Genomic DNA, 15,086 nt, shown 5'->3' on the forward strand with positions numbered 1-15,086 from the left:
CCTTTCCTAGTGATAAGCCAAATTAGAGAAACTTATAATTCAGAATAAAAATGTGTACAGGATGAAACAGCTAGAAGGAACAGACAGACAAACAAAAGGTAGACACCATTCTGCTATCTGGTGATCTCAGAGAAATATGGCAGGGAAATAAAACCATGACCAATGTTTCATACAAGGGCAGAGGAAACCCTTCCCTTGTACTGCAGGTTAGTGAGGGACTGGAGATGGTGGCACCTCCCTTTGGTAGTTTGAGAGTGGCAGTAGTACTTTGCACTTTGATGCCTCCTCCTTACTCAAGGCAAGTGCTGCATGCTATACCAATACGAGTCCTTGGGGATGACTACTAACATTCACCTACCTCTGTAAAATTACCAACATTAATGGTTTTTCTGGACAAGAATGTCTGCCAAATGTGAAAAAGGGAAGCATAAGCCTGAAAATGTAAGGTTGTGTAAAGTTGTGTGATAGTCGCATTAGAGGATAAACAGGATCTTTTTTTTCCACACCTACAGACAATACTGAATTTGCATATCCTTTGATTGAATATTGATGCCTTTTGATGTAGTTAAGTCACATGCTGCATTATAAGTGTAACGACTCTGCTGGCCCGAGTGCCGAAGGGCATGGAGCAGGACGCGAAGACTCCCTCGATATAGTGAGACATGTATTGACATCACACACGAATAACGGTGGCAGTCACACACAACGTTAACGCCACACATTACGCATACATTTAACTAAACACAAACTACAATAAGGTTTTAACACGGACCACACACAAGTATTTACACACAACCGCAGACTCGCAATGACCAACACAGTACACACACTCAGTACACAAATTAGAGAGATTTAAGTAGACAAAAGACACACGACATTAAACCCCGTACAGGTGCCTGCACTTACAAAGGGCGTGGTTACAAACAAGGTGAAACCCCCCCGCACGCGGCAGACCGTACCACGTGACTGGGGGGAGCGTCCCGTGACAATAAGATGAATGGATGTCTTTCACAAATGGATCACAATAAATCACAAGATTTTAAAAAATTAAATGTAGTTTTGCATTTTTTATTAATAAAAATTATATTTGTCTAAATAATTTTATTGTCAGTTTTAGTAGTCATAGTACAAGATATAGCTTACAACTACTTCAGGTTTTGATGGTGTACTTATTACATAAATAAAATATTTAAAATCAAGTGTGCATGTGTATATATATATATATATATATATATATATATGTATATATATATATGTATATTATATATATAAAGTTCATCACAAATTATATATTTGAAGTAAAATTAAAAGCTGTTGTAAAATCCATTATAACCAATACTGAGAAAATCCCCAGGTTCCATGTCTTCTATAGGTAACAACAACTGTAAAAAGACAATGCTAAAAAGAAGACATAAAAGATAAAAAGATTTATTATAAAATATATTTTAAGAATAAATATATTATTACAAATCTTATAGTTAGAACTGTTTATAAAATCTGGAGGGAAAACTGCATAGCTTTGAAACCTTGAAATGTATTTGACAAGATATTGTTCTGTCAACACGAGGATACAAAATTACAATAAAAAAAAAAAAAGCAAAACAATGCCTTGGACATTAAGAAGGAATCATTTTTATAGCCTGCGTCTAAAATCAATGAATGTGCTGTTTCGTATATGTATTAGCTCAGGTGATAAATAAAGATGAATAATTATAACACATTTCTAACCACTTAAACTATTTCAACAATTCTAATTATTTAAAATAGACTTATATGAGGAATAGTCATTTCAAAGAACATGTGTATAAAATGCTATAAACTCTATTATGAATTTGTTGATATTTTAAATTATAATACTGACCTCGACAACATTATCACAGAGCAAGACCTCTTTTACATATGACATTTAGGGTCACAAGTTTTGCTTTTTAAATCAAAATCACACTATAGCAATTGTAGTACAATTGCAGTGTGATATGATGTCCATATTATCCAGCTCTAATGTATGGTCCTGCAGGACAGATTTATCACTCTGTTGGTTTCATATGCACCATTAACAATCATCCACTAGCACCACGCAACAGACATTAAACTATGGCGGTAAAGAAATCTAACTACATCATTCTGTGTCTCGGATCTTCCAGTCTGACAGGGTGCACACTTGAACTGTGGTTTTCTTTGTGTGTGGGTTATTTCAAGATGAACTAGTTTCTAATTTCCTAGAATACATAGCATAAATGTTATATTTAATATGATATTTAATAAGAAGAAATTCTGCTGTCTTTCTTTATAAAATCTGGTGGCAGATGTTTTTTTAAGGGTTAGATTAAAAAGATTTTTAAAGGCATAGCATCATCATCAATATCATAAGTATCCGTATATAACAAATCTGTATTTAAAATATCTGACCAGCAGATAACTGCACATTTTCTTCCCTTAAATAACTAAACATGCACAGCACAGAGAAGCTGGTGTTCTTTTAACCTCGTTGGGTCAGCCAGATCAACCAGTGAGAAGCTGATGTTGTTGAAATAACTTCCATGTCCCTCCTCACCTTGGGCTGAGGGAGATTCCTATCTTATAATCATGGTCTGTGGGTCTCCTGACCAATCAGAAGGTTGGCAAATACATGACACCACCACACCTTAAAAGGAGACATTTGCCCAACCCTATTCGCACAAAGGTTTTGCCACCCTTCAGCTCTTAGTATTACAGAAGTCCAGCTGCCATCATAAGTCAGTCAAGCACTGACTGCTAGAAGTCTCAATGTAGATGTAACCGCAAGACTGGCCACCTCGGAGATCAACCACTCTGCTCCTCTCATTTTCACTGTCCCCTATTTGAAGATGAGCTCCTCCAAGGAAGGAGTCAAATGGCAAACCTCTTCTCCACAACTAGAAGCAAGCACATTCACACACATTTTTTAAGTGCTTTGCATTTCATTGTCACTATAATATAAATATTAGTGATAAACACATCTCACATCTCACCGTTATGGAGATTTTTGTGTAAGGCCTCCTTCGATAGAAAATCACTTTAGTGTTAAATTCAGGACTTCCATCTTTCTTAAACACACGTGTCCTTATAGTCTCCTCCTCACACCTAATGACAGCATACACATCTGGAGCTGAGAAAGATAGAGAGATGGAGAAAAACCATGAGAATGTGAGAACTTGGCAGTTCTACAATGACAGTTGTTCTATAATGCCACTCGTGCAAGGGTGGGTGATGACCTGGCTGTTTGGACTGACTGAGCATGGAAGCTCTGTGCAGGTGTATTGTAGTTACAGCACAGAGCTGAGGCCCACAGCACCACCACAGTGAGGGAACAGGAAGATCCTCCTTCAACTCCCTACACAGACAGTTTATCAGTGCACCATACAGTTAATTAGCTTTCTGTTTTAGTGCTAGATGAATAACAAACAACAAATGCATGTATTACATACATGCATTAGGCAGCTTTACAAAATGCTTGGTATATTTTGATGATTTTTGACCTCTTGCTGACAGATAATACGTGGATTAGGTTCTGATACAGTTGACAGTACGTGTAGAGGCTACTTGCTGAACCAGCCTTACAACTAACACACAGAGCAGCACTAGCACTTCCATTGACTCACCGGAGCTTCATGTCTGTGTGTGAAAACAGGCGGAGCAGGAAACGCCCGTTGACCCCTGGTTGGAAGGTGGTGGGCACGACGGTATAGCGGCCGGGGCCCAGAGTCACACGCAGGGCAACACTGCGGGAGTCCATATAGACAGAGCTGGCAGCCTGCTCACCAAAGCGCTGCACCCTACACGTGCGATTCACCTCCACCTGGGAGAGCATTAGAAATCAGAAAAAAAAACTTCACACCAGCAATGGCAGGAAAATCGCAGAACAGAAACATAACAAATAAATTCTGACAGGTGGATGGACAAAACATTTTGGCTGTTTGACTTTGGTCTTCTCAGCTGCTGATGATACTACGGTGATTATATTCAGACTCTCACCTTCAGAACCTCAAAGCCGATTGGAAGATTTTCACCGCTTCCTTCTTTCCTTTTAATCCTTCTGTCTTCCTGCTGCAGGCATATCAGTACCTCATTTTCCTCTTTTCCTACCTCAAACATGAACTGAGAGAGGGAGAGAGAGTTGACAGCGGATCATGTAGAAGTGTGGTAACTGCTCATGGCATGTTGTACAGTACATAAACATGGGGGGGAAAACATTGTTTTAAGTGACGAATCATTGATACTGAGTAATTCTCCAGTACAATGCAAAATTGTACAGATGTTTTAAAAAGGGGAATGCCTGTACACTTATAGCTAAAGAGATAGAGATCAAATCAGCACTAATATCCCAGTGTGTATTCTTCTTGAGATTATTTACAGGAGTTGCTTGCAGACATTTTGTACAGTGCCAGTGTAACCTTTATCTTCATGCTAAATCCTCATTTTAATCTTACTAACATATTCTCCAGTGTTTAATGGCAGCCAGTGACCAGTGTCATCTTAGTTGTACCTGAGGATTATGAAGAAATGTTTCTCTGAAGTTACTGCACCCCCCACACCGACTCCTTCTGTCCATTTCTCTCTCCCATTCATCCTCAGCAACTCCCTCCTCCTCTCTGCTATGGACTTTCTCCCTTTTCTTCTGCAATCTCTTTCCCTCTCTCACTTGCCACGCTTGCTCTTCACCCTTCTCTTTCTTCTTTTGCTTCTCTCCGTAGGCCCTCCTCTGGTCCTGCTGCCCTTTGTCCAGATGCTCTTCTCTCCTGCCTCCTCTCGAGGCAGGAGCAGGATAGGCCCAGTCGCAGCCCTTCAGTGGGGTGTCTATAGGGGCGTGGGTCCATTCACCCAGGAGGCACTCCTCTCCCCAGCGGTGCCGGGTCCAAAGCAGGGAGCGCTTCACCAGTCTGCACACGACCATGTCTGTGAAGTAGTGGCAGAAGTCCCCAAACTCCATCCTGGAAAAATGCACAAACATTTGACATTAACATGAGAAACAGAAATATAGCAGGTTTACTTTTTGCATCCTCTTTAATCATCATTAGAGCAGATTTAAAATGAAATTGGTCTGCGTTCTATTCACATTGTGGAGATGCTTTACATTTACGGCATTTAACACTTTTGTCCAGCGCGACTGATCTACCACTGCTACATTAATTAACCCACTACTTTATATTATTTTAAAATCTTAATTCCAACATGAAATAAAAATGACAGGGAAAAGTGAAACCATTATTTAAAAATAAACATAACGCCTACCAAAACTCTCCTACATCTCTGACGACGAGTCCCATTTTCTCCCTCTCGCTGCGCTCAGTCCGCTGCCACTGTAGCGATCTACAGGCCACCAAAAAATAAATTATATAAAACTATTATTACTATTATTTAGTATTTAGGCCAAAATATTTCATACAGTGCTTAGAAAGCCTATAGTGTTTGAGTCTCACTGTTCTGCCTCATTGGCTATCTGTCCTCTATATTCTGACAGTTCCATCCAACAGTTTTACATCTGTCAGAAAATGTTTTGTTTATCAAGCTAAATGCTACCTCATCACCCATAGAAAGCTACAGTGAGCCTTTTGGAGAAAAATAAAGAAGCTGGTTTGAAAGTTCATTGCATGTTGTTTTTAAGTCATTCAAGGGAATGTTTTGAAGGAGTTACTTGAAAGTATCCTAAACAAGATATTCTTGCTTGTTTGTCTGCTGGTTGATTTGGCACTTTGTTGATCATTTCCTGCCCCTTCATGGCACACAAAAACAATAGCGTGTGGCTGGTTATTTTACAATGCCAATCAAATGGCCCATTTCTTTTATAGCAGAAGTTGGCCAAATTGAGTAAGTCAGTCTGAATTTTAAGACTACGCTACAGATCTATGAAACTGATCTATAAATATGTTCCTCCCCATCAAAACCATCCAACTGACAGCTCAGCCCTAACCTCAGATGTGATGGATTACTCCTTAACTCCTCACCCCTGACTCCAGGCCCCAGTCCAGTTTGCCATGCCCCAGGGATTCCGCATGCGCACCATGTAGATCCGGGATGTTCCACAAATGCCCAAAAGTGTCTCCCCCAGGCGGATCTTCCTGATTTCAGTAACACTGTATGCATGGCCCTTCACTAAGCCACAGTCCAACACTGACTCCACAAGTTCTCCTTCTGCTGGCTAGATATGTGAGACAGTGGTAAAGACAGACACAACAGAACAAAGAGGATAAGCTTCATAGATAATAATCAATTTGGACATTGGCTGTGCGATGAAGACGGGTACAGTGAGACAGAGATCCAAGGAGAGAGAATATGGCGAAAGCCCAAGGAAAGAAGCATGAAAGGGGGATAAAGGGCATTGAAGTGACTAAGATAAAGGTATGCATGACCCAGCTAGTCAAGAAATGGGATAATGGAGCTTTAAGTAAAAGCTAACTAGCAATAACACATAGTTCTGCAATAATGTAAAAGTAGACAAACAACAATCTTCTCCAGATTAATAGAAATAAACATTATATTGTTGCAGGCATGACCCTTTTCTTCTCGCTATGTAGCTTAATGGATCTAAAGTTCAATATAAAACATTTCTTTACACAGACTGGTTTAAACATACTGCTATAGTAAACATACTCTATAATACACATACTGCTATGATAAACAAATTGCTGTAAGACACATACTGCTATAATAAACACTGCTCTAATAAAAATACTGCTATAATAAACATCCTGATATCTATTTCACTTTTCAGCTGTTTATACCAACGAGAATCTAAACTACAGCAATTTCAATCTCAGTGGGCTTCGGACAGAGTATTTGTGTCAAGATTTTATTTTTTATTTTACTCAACACTGTAAATATGTAAACAAGTTCTCCATGCTTGTTTGGTTTGAAACAAAAAATAATAATTGCCTAACTGGTATCCTTTTGGGTAGGCTAGTTCATTTTTCCCTCTCCACTGCAGAGTAGCTCATATGTACCAGTTTCTTTAATTCATTTCTATGTACCCAGCATTCTTTGCCAGACTGAAAATCTAGGCTACCTTTTGTTAAAAAAATATTTTGTAAAAAAAAGTGGCATTTAAAAAAAACATATTTGTATTCAGTGATCATGTTTGTGTGACCTATAATTAAAACACAATCATTTCTATTGTATAGATTTTAACTATTCATAGGTTAAAATGCTTGTAGAAGAGGAACTGGTAAATAAAAGTGAAGCCAAAAAAATTACGTGAACAATTTATAATATTGGTTATGAGCCCAAGGCTACTAACAGATGAGGGAATGAAAAACTCATTCCTTGTTTAGAGCTATTGATAAAGCCAAAGTCATCTGATGAGACTGATTTGGATGACAGAAAGCCATCCAAATTCCCCAACTCTCAGTCCAATCAGGCATCTGTGGGATGTACTGGAAAAACAAGTCCGATTTATGGAGGCCCCACGTCACACCTTACAGGATTTAAAGGATTTGGTGCTAATTTCTTATTACTCGATACCACAGGCACACTCAGAGGTCTTGTGGAATCCACGAGTGAGCTGTTTAAGCAGTGCAAGGGGGGCCTACACAATGTTAGGCAAGTGGTTTTAATGTCATGGCTGTTTGGTGTATATCAGGCTGGCGCTAACACATGAAATATACAAGAAAAGCAAGTTCTTGTAAACTGAGGTCTGCCAGAGTGCTTTTTTTGCATTAACAATAGGGCTGTTATGGTTTCACAGTGTCCTACCCATCTGTAACATGGCTCAAACCCAGGTCAGATAGGTGATGGTACCAACAGCTTACTGGGTGAGCAACCACGCTCTAATGATGGTGGGCCCGTGTGCGAAACAGTTAGTTCATAGAACCGGTAAAACGAGAAAGTAAGTAACCAAAGGTGGGGAGTGAACCCCAGCCGCTTTGTTGCACGGGGGATAAATACCCGCTAGATTTGGTTATCCCATATGATTAGGTTATCATTGTGAAATTTGAAATTTAAAATTGTAAGACCGTAACAAAGGTTTTTACCCGTATGGAGCATGTGATGTTTTTACCCGTATGGAGCATGTGATGAGAGCTTTGCGACTGTGTGCTTTTGCTAACATCTGGAACAGTGCCCGCCTCTGCTCAGCATGTTGGCTTAGAGCCTCTTGGTCCAGACTCAGCAATTCGGACACTCCACCAGTGAAATCCACAAGCGCTTCAGCGGTGTTACCTCCCTCTAAGGCCTCATAGCAACCATTCAACCTGACAGAAAGGAGAACAGAAAGAAACATTATTTAACAGTTAAAATTCAAGGGTTAAAATTCCACACCTTTTCTTTCTCTCTTTCTTTCTGGTATTACACCCCACGAAAGCACCAAAATTTATGCTTTAAATCTAAGCCCTTTGATGAGGTATAGTGTCCTTTTCCTTCCTCTCTTTTTAGTCTTTCTAGCCTGGAGTGCACTGGAGAAAGCCTCATGTTGACAACCTTCAGTTTAGTCTCTGCAGAACATGACTTGTGTGTGTGCGTGGGGGGAGGGGGGGATTGGGTACTTGGCATAAGCTTTCTCCAACAGGGCACTCCAGAATTCCCGAGGTGATGCTGAGCGACAGAAGAGCAAAGTTCCATCCTCACTGACCGGTAAGCGGTCATCTACCACCACGTCCATCCATTGGCCCATTCGCCAGAATCGAAAGTGGAAAATCCCAGCATACAGGTATGGATGCTTAGGGTTCCATTCCTGCTCCATGTGATCTGGGATGACCTGTTATGAGGGGAGTAGAGAGATAGAGACAAGTAGGGGAAAAGGAAGTGTGATGACTCATCACTGTTATTAGAACTCATTACTATGACTCACCACCATTACTATGAACCAACAATGTCATCCAAATGACTAATCTGTTGTTGAGGCAGCTCATGTATATCCCTCTTACCTTTTTCCAAAGTGAGGGCTCTGTGGCCAGACAGGATATAGCTGCCACCATCCAACAGTTACCCAGACTGCCCTGGTGCAGATCTCTGGTGCTGATTCCATCCACAAAGAGTCGAGGATCCCTACACAGCTCCTGAGACACAAAGAGGAACAGATGCACATGTCTACCTGAGGATTCAAATTACATCTTCACAGCAAAATTACCCTACAAGACCAATCTACTGAACTTTCTGTGAAATTATCATTAGAGCATGCTGAAAGAAATTGTGCAAATTGGACATGTACCAACTCTGGTCAAAATCGCCAAGGTGATACGAATCCTTAAGAAGGAAATGCTCAATGGCTCCAATATAACCAATTACAGGGCCTGTATCACTTCTCCATTTCCTCTCAAAAGTTATTGAACAAACAGTTCACAATAAATTATCTCTTTTCTTCACCTAGAACCAGCTCCATAATCCCAATAAGTCTGGCTACAAACCGGCACGTTCAACAAAAACAGCCCTCATAACAGTGACAGAGAAACCACATGCTGCCAAAACTGCCAAACTATCATCTGGCTTGACTCTTCTGCACTTTTCGTCAGCCTATGACACAGTAAACCCAACATTCTCCTCTGTGTTTTCTCCAGCCTTGGTGTGACTGGCTCTGCATGGAAATGGTTTCAGTTCTATCTGGAGGGACGGTCCTATCAGGTAGCATGAAGAGGATCCACATCCAATTGATGTAGACTCTCCACTGTTGTCTCCCAGGGCTCAGTATTAGGCCCTCTTCTCTTCTTTTTTTTTGTATACTCATTCTCTTGGTGATGTAATATCTTCTCATGGCTTCTTCTACCACTACTATGCTGACGGCACCAATTAAGTCTGCACCTTTTCTTTTCCACCCTCCACCATGCAGGTTTCCAGACATATCTTCATATACTTGACTGACATTGCATCATGCATGACAGACCACCACTTGAAGCTCAACCCCAGCAAAACCAAGCTTCTGTACATCCCAGAAACTCCCAGCCTTTACCATGACCTCACAGTTTCTTTCGAGAACTCCTGGTATTACCATCTGAAGTTGTACATAGCCTGGTCATAACTTTGGACAACCAGTTGTCGTTCTCAACTCATGTTTCAAATCTGACCCGGTCTTGCAGATTTCTCCTTTGTAACATACAAAGGATACAGCCCTTTCTCTCCAGGAAGCTGCGCAGTCTCTTGTAATCCAAAAACTAGACTACTGCAAATCACTACTTGCTGGTCTTCTTCTAAGAGCCATCAGACCTCTACAACTTGTCCAGAATACAGCAGCATGACTGATCTTCAATCTTACGAAGTTCACACGTCACTCCACTGCTGCGTTCCCTTCTTTGGCTTCCAGGAGCTGCCCACATCAAATTTAAAACATTAAATTTGCCTACAAAGCCAAAAAATGACCAACTGGTTGCACTGAGATAGAGCCTATATGTGCTTTGCACTTCTAGGCATCAGCACTGATCCATGTATTTCAACAGAATTCTAATTTAATGGTATCTTGGATTCTAACCTACTGTACTGGCTAGGCTTTATTCCATGAGTAAATCACGAAGTCTCTCTGGATAATAGCCTCGGCCAAATGCATCTGACCTATCAAACTTTGGTTATACTGGCTTGGGTTACATTAACATTAACATACTTTTGGGCTCACCTGATATAGCAGTGCCAAACCTGTTAAAATGTCTATGTTATACTGGCAATCCTACTAAATACAGCACTAAATCCGCCATAAGAAATCGCTATGCATTGTTGTTCCTTTGCCTATAAGCAGTGCACATCGGTTGTTCACCTTTTATAGCAGCCATAAATTACCTATAAATCATGGTACATCTCGTCACGGAACGCTCGCCTCCCGCGAGTCACGTGGTTTGGCCTGCTATGTGCAGTGGGAGGATTGGCGTTTGCGGCCACGCCTGCACACACCTGCACCTCGTCCTGTCTGTGTATTCACACCCGCGTCAGCGTGTGCAGTATAGTTAGTCATTGTTGGTGTAACGTATCGATGTCGATGTTAATGTTCTTTTCGTCATCGTTAAACGTATGCGTGTTTATTGTTTAATGCTAACCGTTACATGTTCATGTTCGGCACTCGGGCCACCACGCGATATATATATATATATATATATATATAATGTGTGTGTGGCCTGTCCAGAGTTGCATTAATTTATTTAATACAAGATCTTGTGACTGCGCAAAATCTTCTCCAGCACATCCCAAAGATTCTCAATGGGGTTTAGGTCTGGACTCTGTAGTGGCCCAATCCATGTGTGAAAATGATGTCTCATGCTCTCTGAACCACTCTTTCACAATTTGAGCCCGATGAATCCTGGCATTGTCATCTTGGAATATGCCCGTGCCATCAGGGAAGAAAAAAATCCATTGATGGAGTAACCTGGTCATTCAAGTATATTCAGGTAGTCAACTGACCTCATTCTTTGGGCACATAACGTTGCTGAACCTAGACCTGACCACCTGCAGCAACCCCAGAGGCTTGTATGGTAGGCCCTAGGCATGATGTGTGCATCACTTCAGCTGCCTCTCTTCTTACCCTGATGCGCCCATCACTCTGGAACAGGGTCAATCTGGACTCATCAGACCATGTGACCTTCTATTGCTCCAGAGTCCAATCTTTATGCTCCCTAGCAAATTGAAGCCGTTTTTGCCGGTTAGCCTCACTGAGAAGTGGTTTTCTTATGACTACACAGCTGTTTAGTCCCAATCCCTTGAGTTCCCTTCGCATTGTGCGTGTGTAAATGCTCTTACTTTCACTATTAAACATATCCCTGAGTTCTGCTGTCGCTTTTCTATGATTTGATTTCACCACACGTTTAAGTGATCGCCGATCACGATCATTCAAGAGTTTTTTCCGACCGCATTCCTTCCTCGAAGATAATGTTTCCCCACTGTCCTTCCACTTTTTAATAATGACATTTGATTTGATCACAATGTTATTTATGCCCATGTGGATTAAAGTATGAATTAACAGCTCTTTTTGTTTTTACAATAATAACAAAGCAGAGTGGGCTCTTTTTCCATTTAATAATTAAGCGATAGTCTTTGATATTCTTACCCTTGGTCTCTTCCACGTGAGTCCTGGAGGTGGTGCTCTTTTGTAGAAAAGCGACTGAGCAGAGGCAAGAAAGAAGGGGTCCTGGAATAGAGCTGCTCGTCTCAAACACGCTCGCTTCAGGGCGTGGTAGTTCTGATGCTGAAACAGGTACACTCTGTCAGACATCCCTGAGGAGAGGAAAATAAAAGACAACACAAGGCAGCGTGACTCTTCTGGGAAATCGAATGCACAAGATTTTACTACGTAACCTTATATTAGGTGCACTTCTTTGACCTAAACTGTAAAACATTTCCAAATGGCTACCAGGAAACCTCTCATTTAGCCGAAGATACAGATAATTATGTAAGAGCATCATATGTAGGTGAGGTGACTTCTTCCTGAGCTCTAAAGAAGAGGTTGCACATTTGGTTAGGAGTTCAGCCTCAAGAGGTGGCAGAGATATGTGGATATGGGTAGAGAATAAGTGGGACTAGTGTTTACATTTTGGGGGATGTCGGTCATCAGGGATATTGGCAGGGACACAGTACATGTTAAGATATTTATAAAATGTTCATAAAACGTTGGACAACCACACCTACACAGTAGAGTCTGGAAAGCTTGTCTCTGTTAACTATAAGCCCAATACGCATTAGTTGAATTTAGTCATGGTAAGCATAAAATTATACAAAATCATTCATATAAAATAACAGGAATTATAAAATCAGTTAAAAGGGACATATATTTAAAAATATTTTTATACAAACAAAACTATGTTTAAAAAGTGTTTTGTATTCCATTGCGTGTTTAATCTAGCTTCTGTTGAAAAATATTATCTATATTATATACTCTTATATGATAATAAATTGCCTCAATGTTTCTGAATATATTCAGAAACATTGAGGCAATTTATAATATCATATAATTTATAATATCAAATAAGAGTATTTCCATCCACAGACAAAAATCAGATGACAGCTCTCACCTAGTTCCTTTGGTTTAGGCTGAGTCTCTTTGAAGCTTTCTCCCAGATCTTAGCTATATCCAGTGATCTACACAGTTTTCATGCTTCTTTGTATCGATGATTTTACAGAAGTTGGTTGTGACAGTTTTACAGTTCTAAGAGTCTGATCATTAGAACACTTTGATCTCGTGCTGATTCACTGTTCTGCTCTTCCCAGTATATACATGGAGACGGTCAGGAGTGGCAGGTGTTTTCTTTCTGTTGTCACCTGCCTGCTCGTTGTCACCGTGACAACCTGGTTGTTCTGCCCCAGACCAAGTGTAGAATTCTGTTGAATGGTCTGGCCAATCAGACACAAGTGTGAGGACACAGCACTACATCCAACTACATCCTTGCAATGAGGTTAGTTTGCATCGCTTGGTTGAAAACTATGCTGATTTATCTGGTGCACAGATGCTTGCGAGTGCAAAGAATGTGGTCCTATACCATGTTGCTTCACACACCCAGATTCAGTATAAATAAGAGAGCTGTACATACCAAAAGGTGTCCTTAACTTTGGGACTACCCTCGAAATGGCTGAGCGAACAGTGGGTAGCTCTACATTTTCACTGGTAACCTCATCCCTCCAGCCACCCTAACAAAGTACAATGAAAGACAATCAGCAATGCCACGCTGGCTATCAGACTGGCTATTAGACTGAACAAGGCCCATTCAGAAACCCCCATAGTCATGGGGAGCAGGCACCAAGAGCTTAAAAATGACTGAATTACCAATTGCAAAGATGAAGAGTCAAGTAACATGCCAACATCCTTAAAAAAAAACAAAAAAACAAAAGAGTTTATAAAAAAAATGTGCAGAAAACTAACGAGTTGAAAATCATAGTCAGGTGTCCAGTCTGCTCTGCTCCTCATGTTAATGATCTGTTTTTGTCTCCTATTACACGTGCGTGCTCACTCGCGTTCTCGCTCCTGCTCATAGTGAATTTAGTCGTGTCCTCTCTCCGACTCTGTAGACATGTTGACCAAGAGCTTCACTATAAACTTCACCTCCTCTCTCATAACCACTGGCCCCGCCCCCATATCTGTCCCTCCTGTATATCGTGTGCTCACGGTTCCACACACAAACACAGCCATTAAATGGCTTCTTAATTACTTTTTTGACTTGGAGTACCTGCCAAAGCCCACCACACACACACACACACGCACGCAAAGTCACACTTACGTCTTGTTGCCGCTTTCTTGTGTCTCTGTTTTTCATCATGCCATATCAGTTGTCATCAAGCACGTGGCAGTGACATCTGAGTCCCACACACACACATACACATACACACACACACACACACACACACACACACACACACACAAAACGCTATGTTATAACTAGATGATATAGATAGATGATATGTGTATCAATCACTGTTTATTTTTTCTTCGTGGTGTAACTGTCTGCTTTGTAGGATCATAGTATCCTGGAGAAGAGAAACGCATGTTAAGAGTGGATCAAACAGAAATGTCACAGACAGACTTCAGTCATTAACCTCCTGCTCTTAAACAAGTAGTAAAACATTAGTGTTTTCTTAATTCATTATATAAATAAGTTGAAAAAACTGTAATACAAGTAAAAACAAAGTAAAACAAAGTACAAACAAAACATATAAAACAATTCAGGCTTTTATTTCTGTCAAGATCAACACAATAGCAGTACATGTTATGCCACTGGGCACAGTATTGTACAGGAGCTGTCAGATGCATATGTAGAATGGTCTGTGACTTATGTTCTCTTCAGCATTTACAGCTTTCTGATTAGATACAGAAAAAGGAGCATTACTGATGTGTATTTGTTCTTATATGGGTGACCATGAACACATGCAAAGTCACTCTTTCTTGTGAGCGTCTCACTCACATATCATGGCTATCCTCCTGCTTTTCTTGTCTCTTTCCCCTGGTAAGTTCATCATGCCATATCAGTAGTCACCAAGCACATGGCAGTGACACCCGAGTCTCTCTCTCACACACACACACACACGCGCAGACACACACACACACACTGTATACACACTATGTTAAAAATGTGTTTGTCAGTTTATTTTTCTTCCTGACACAAGTCTGGTTGTCTAAAATCATAGTATGTGAAATGCACGTTAAGAGAAATGTCACAGAAAAACTAGTCATTAAT

General features: G+C 40.6%; 1 protein-coding gene across 3 annotated transcripts; it reads right to left on the reverse strand.

Annotated features, from left to right (window-relative positions):
* Positions 1-1,070: 1,070 nt before the first annotated feature.
* Positions 1,071-14,208, reverse strand: LOC113579824 (calpain-5). Of its 3 annotated transcripts, XM_081695191.1 has the most exons (15): positions 13,682-13,851; positions 13,449-13,545; positions 12,933-13,251; positions 11,972-12,138; positions 8,877-9,008; positions 8,496-8,707; positions 8,012-8,204; positions 5,964-6,157; positions 5,251-5,328; positions 4,505-4,949; positions 3,994-4,116; positions 3,621-3,817; positions 3,234-3,352; positions 2,991-3,127; positions 1,071-2,894 (listed from the first exon to the last, which is right to left on the reverse strand). In XM_081695191.1, the coding sequence occupies exons 4-15, from the start codon at positions 12,134-12,136 to the stop codon at positions 2,730-2,732; spliced, it is 2,160 nt and encodes a 719-aa protein (XP_081551317.1). In that variant the 5' UTR covers positions 12,137-12,138; positions 12,933-13,251; positions 13,449-13,545; positions 13,682-13,851; the 3' UTR covers positions 1,071-2,729. The 3 variants fall into 3 exon arrangements, with proteins under 3 accessions (XP_081551317.1, XP_081551316.1, XP_026869815.3); XM_081695190.1 differs by lacking the exons at positions 12,933-13,251; positions 13,682-13,851 and adding an exon at positions 14,133-14,208; XM_027014014.3 differs by lacking the exon at positions 12,933-13,251 and having other exon boundaries at positions 13,682-13,852.
* Between the last annotated feature and the right edge of the window lie 878 nt (positions 14,209-15,086).

This window comes from Electrophorus electricus, chromosome 13 (genome assembly GCF_041902795.1).
Source record: "Electrophorus electricus isolate QZ-2024a chromosome 13, ASM4190279v1, whole genome shotgun sequence".
Classification (NCBI taxonomy): domain Eukaryota; kingdom Metazoa; phylum Chordata; class Actinopteri; order Gymnotiformes; family Gymnotidae; genus Electrophorus; species Electrophorus electricus.

Bases quoted from the DNA above. Each gene is read 5' to 3' on its own strand.
- LOC113579824 (XM_027014014.3), bottom strand. From the start codon at position 13,822: ATGAGGAGCAGAGCAGACTGGACACCTGACTATGATTTTCAACTCGTT. The intron at 12,139-13,448 runs GTATGTACAGCT...TCCTCTCCTCAG, and splicing joins AAAGTTAAGGACACCTTTTG to GGATGTCTGACAGAGTGTAC. The intron at 8,708-8,876 runs GTAAGAGGGATA...CCCTCATAACAG, and splicing joins AGCCCTCACTTTGGAAAAAG to GTCATCCCAGATCACATGGA.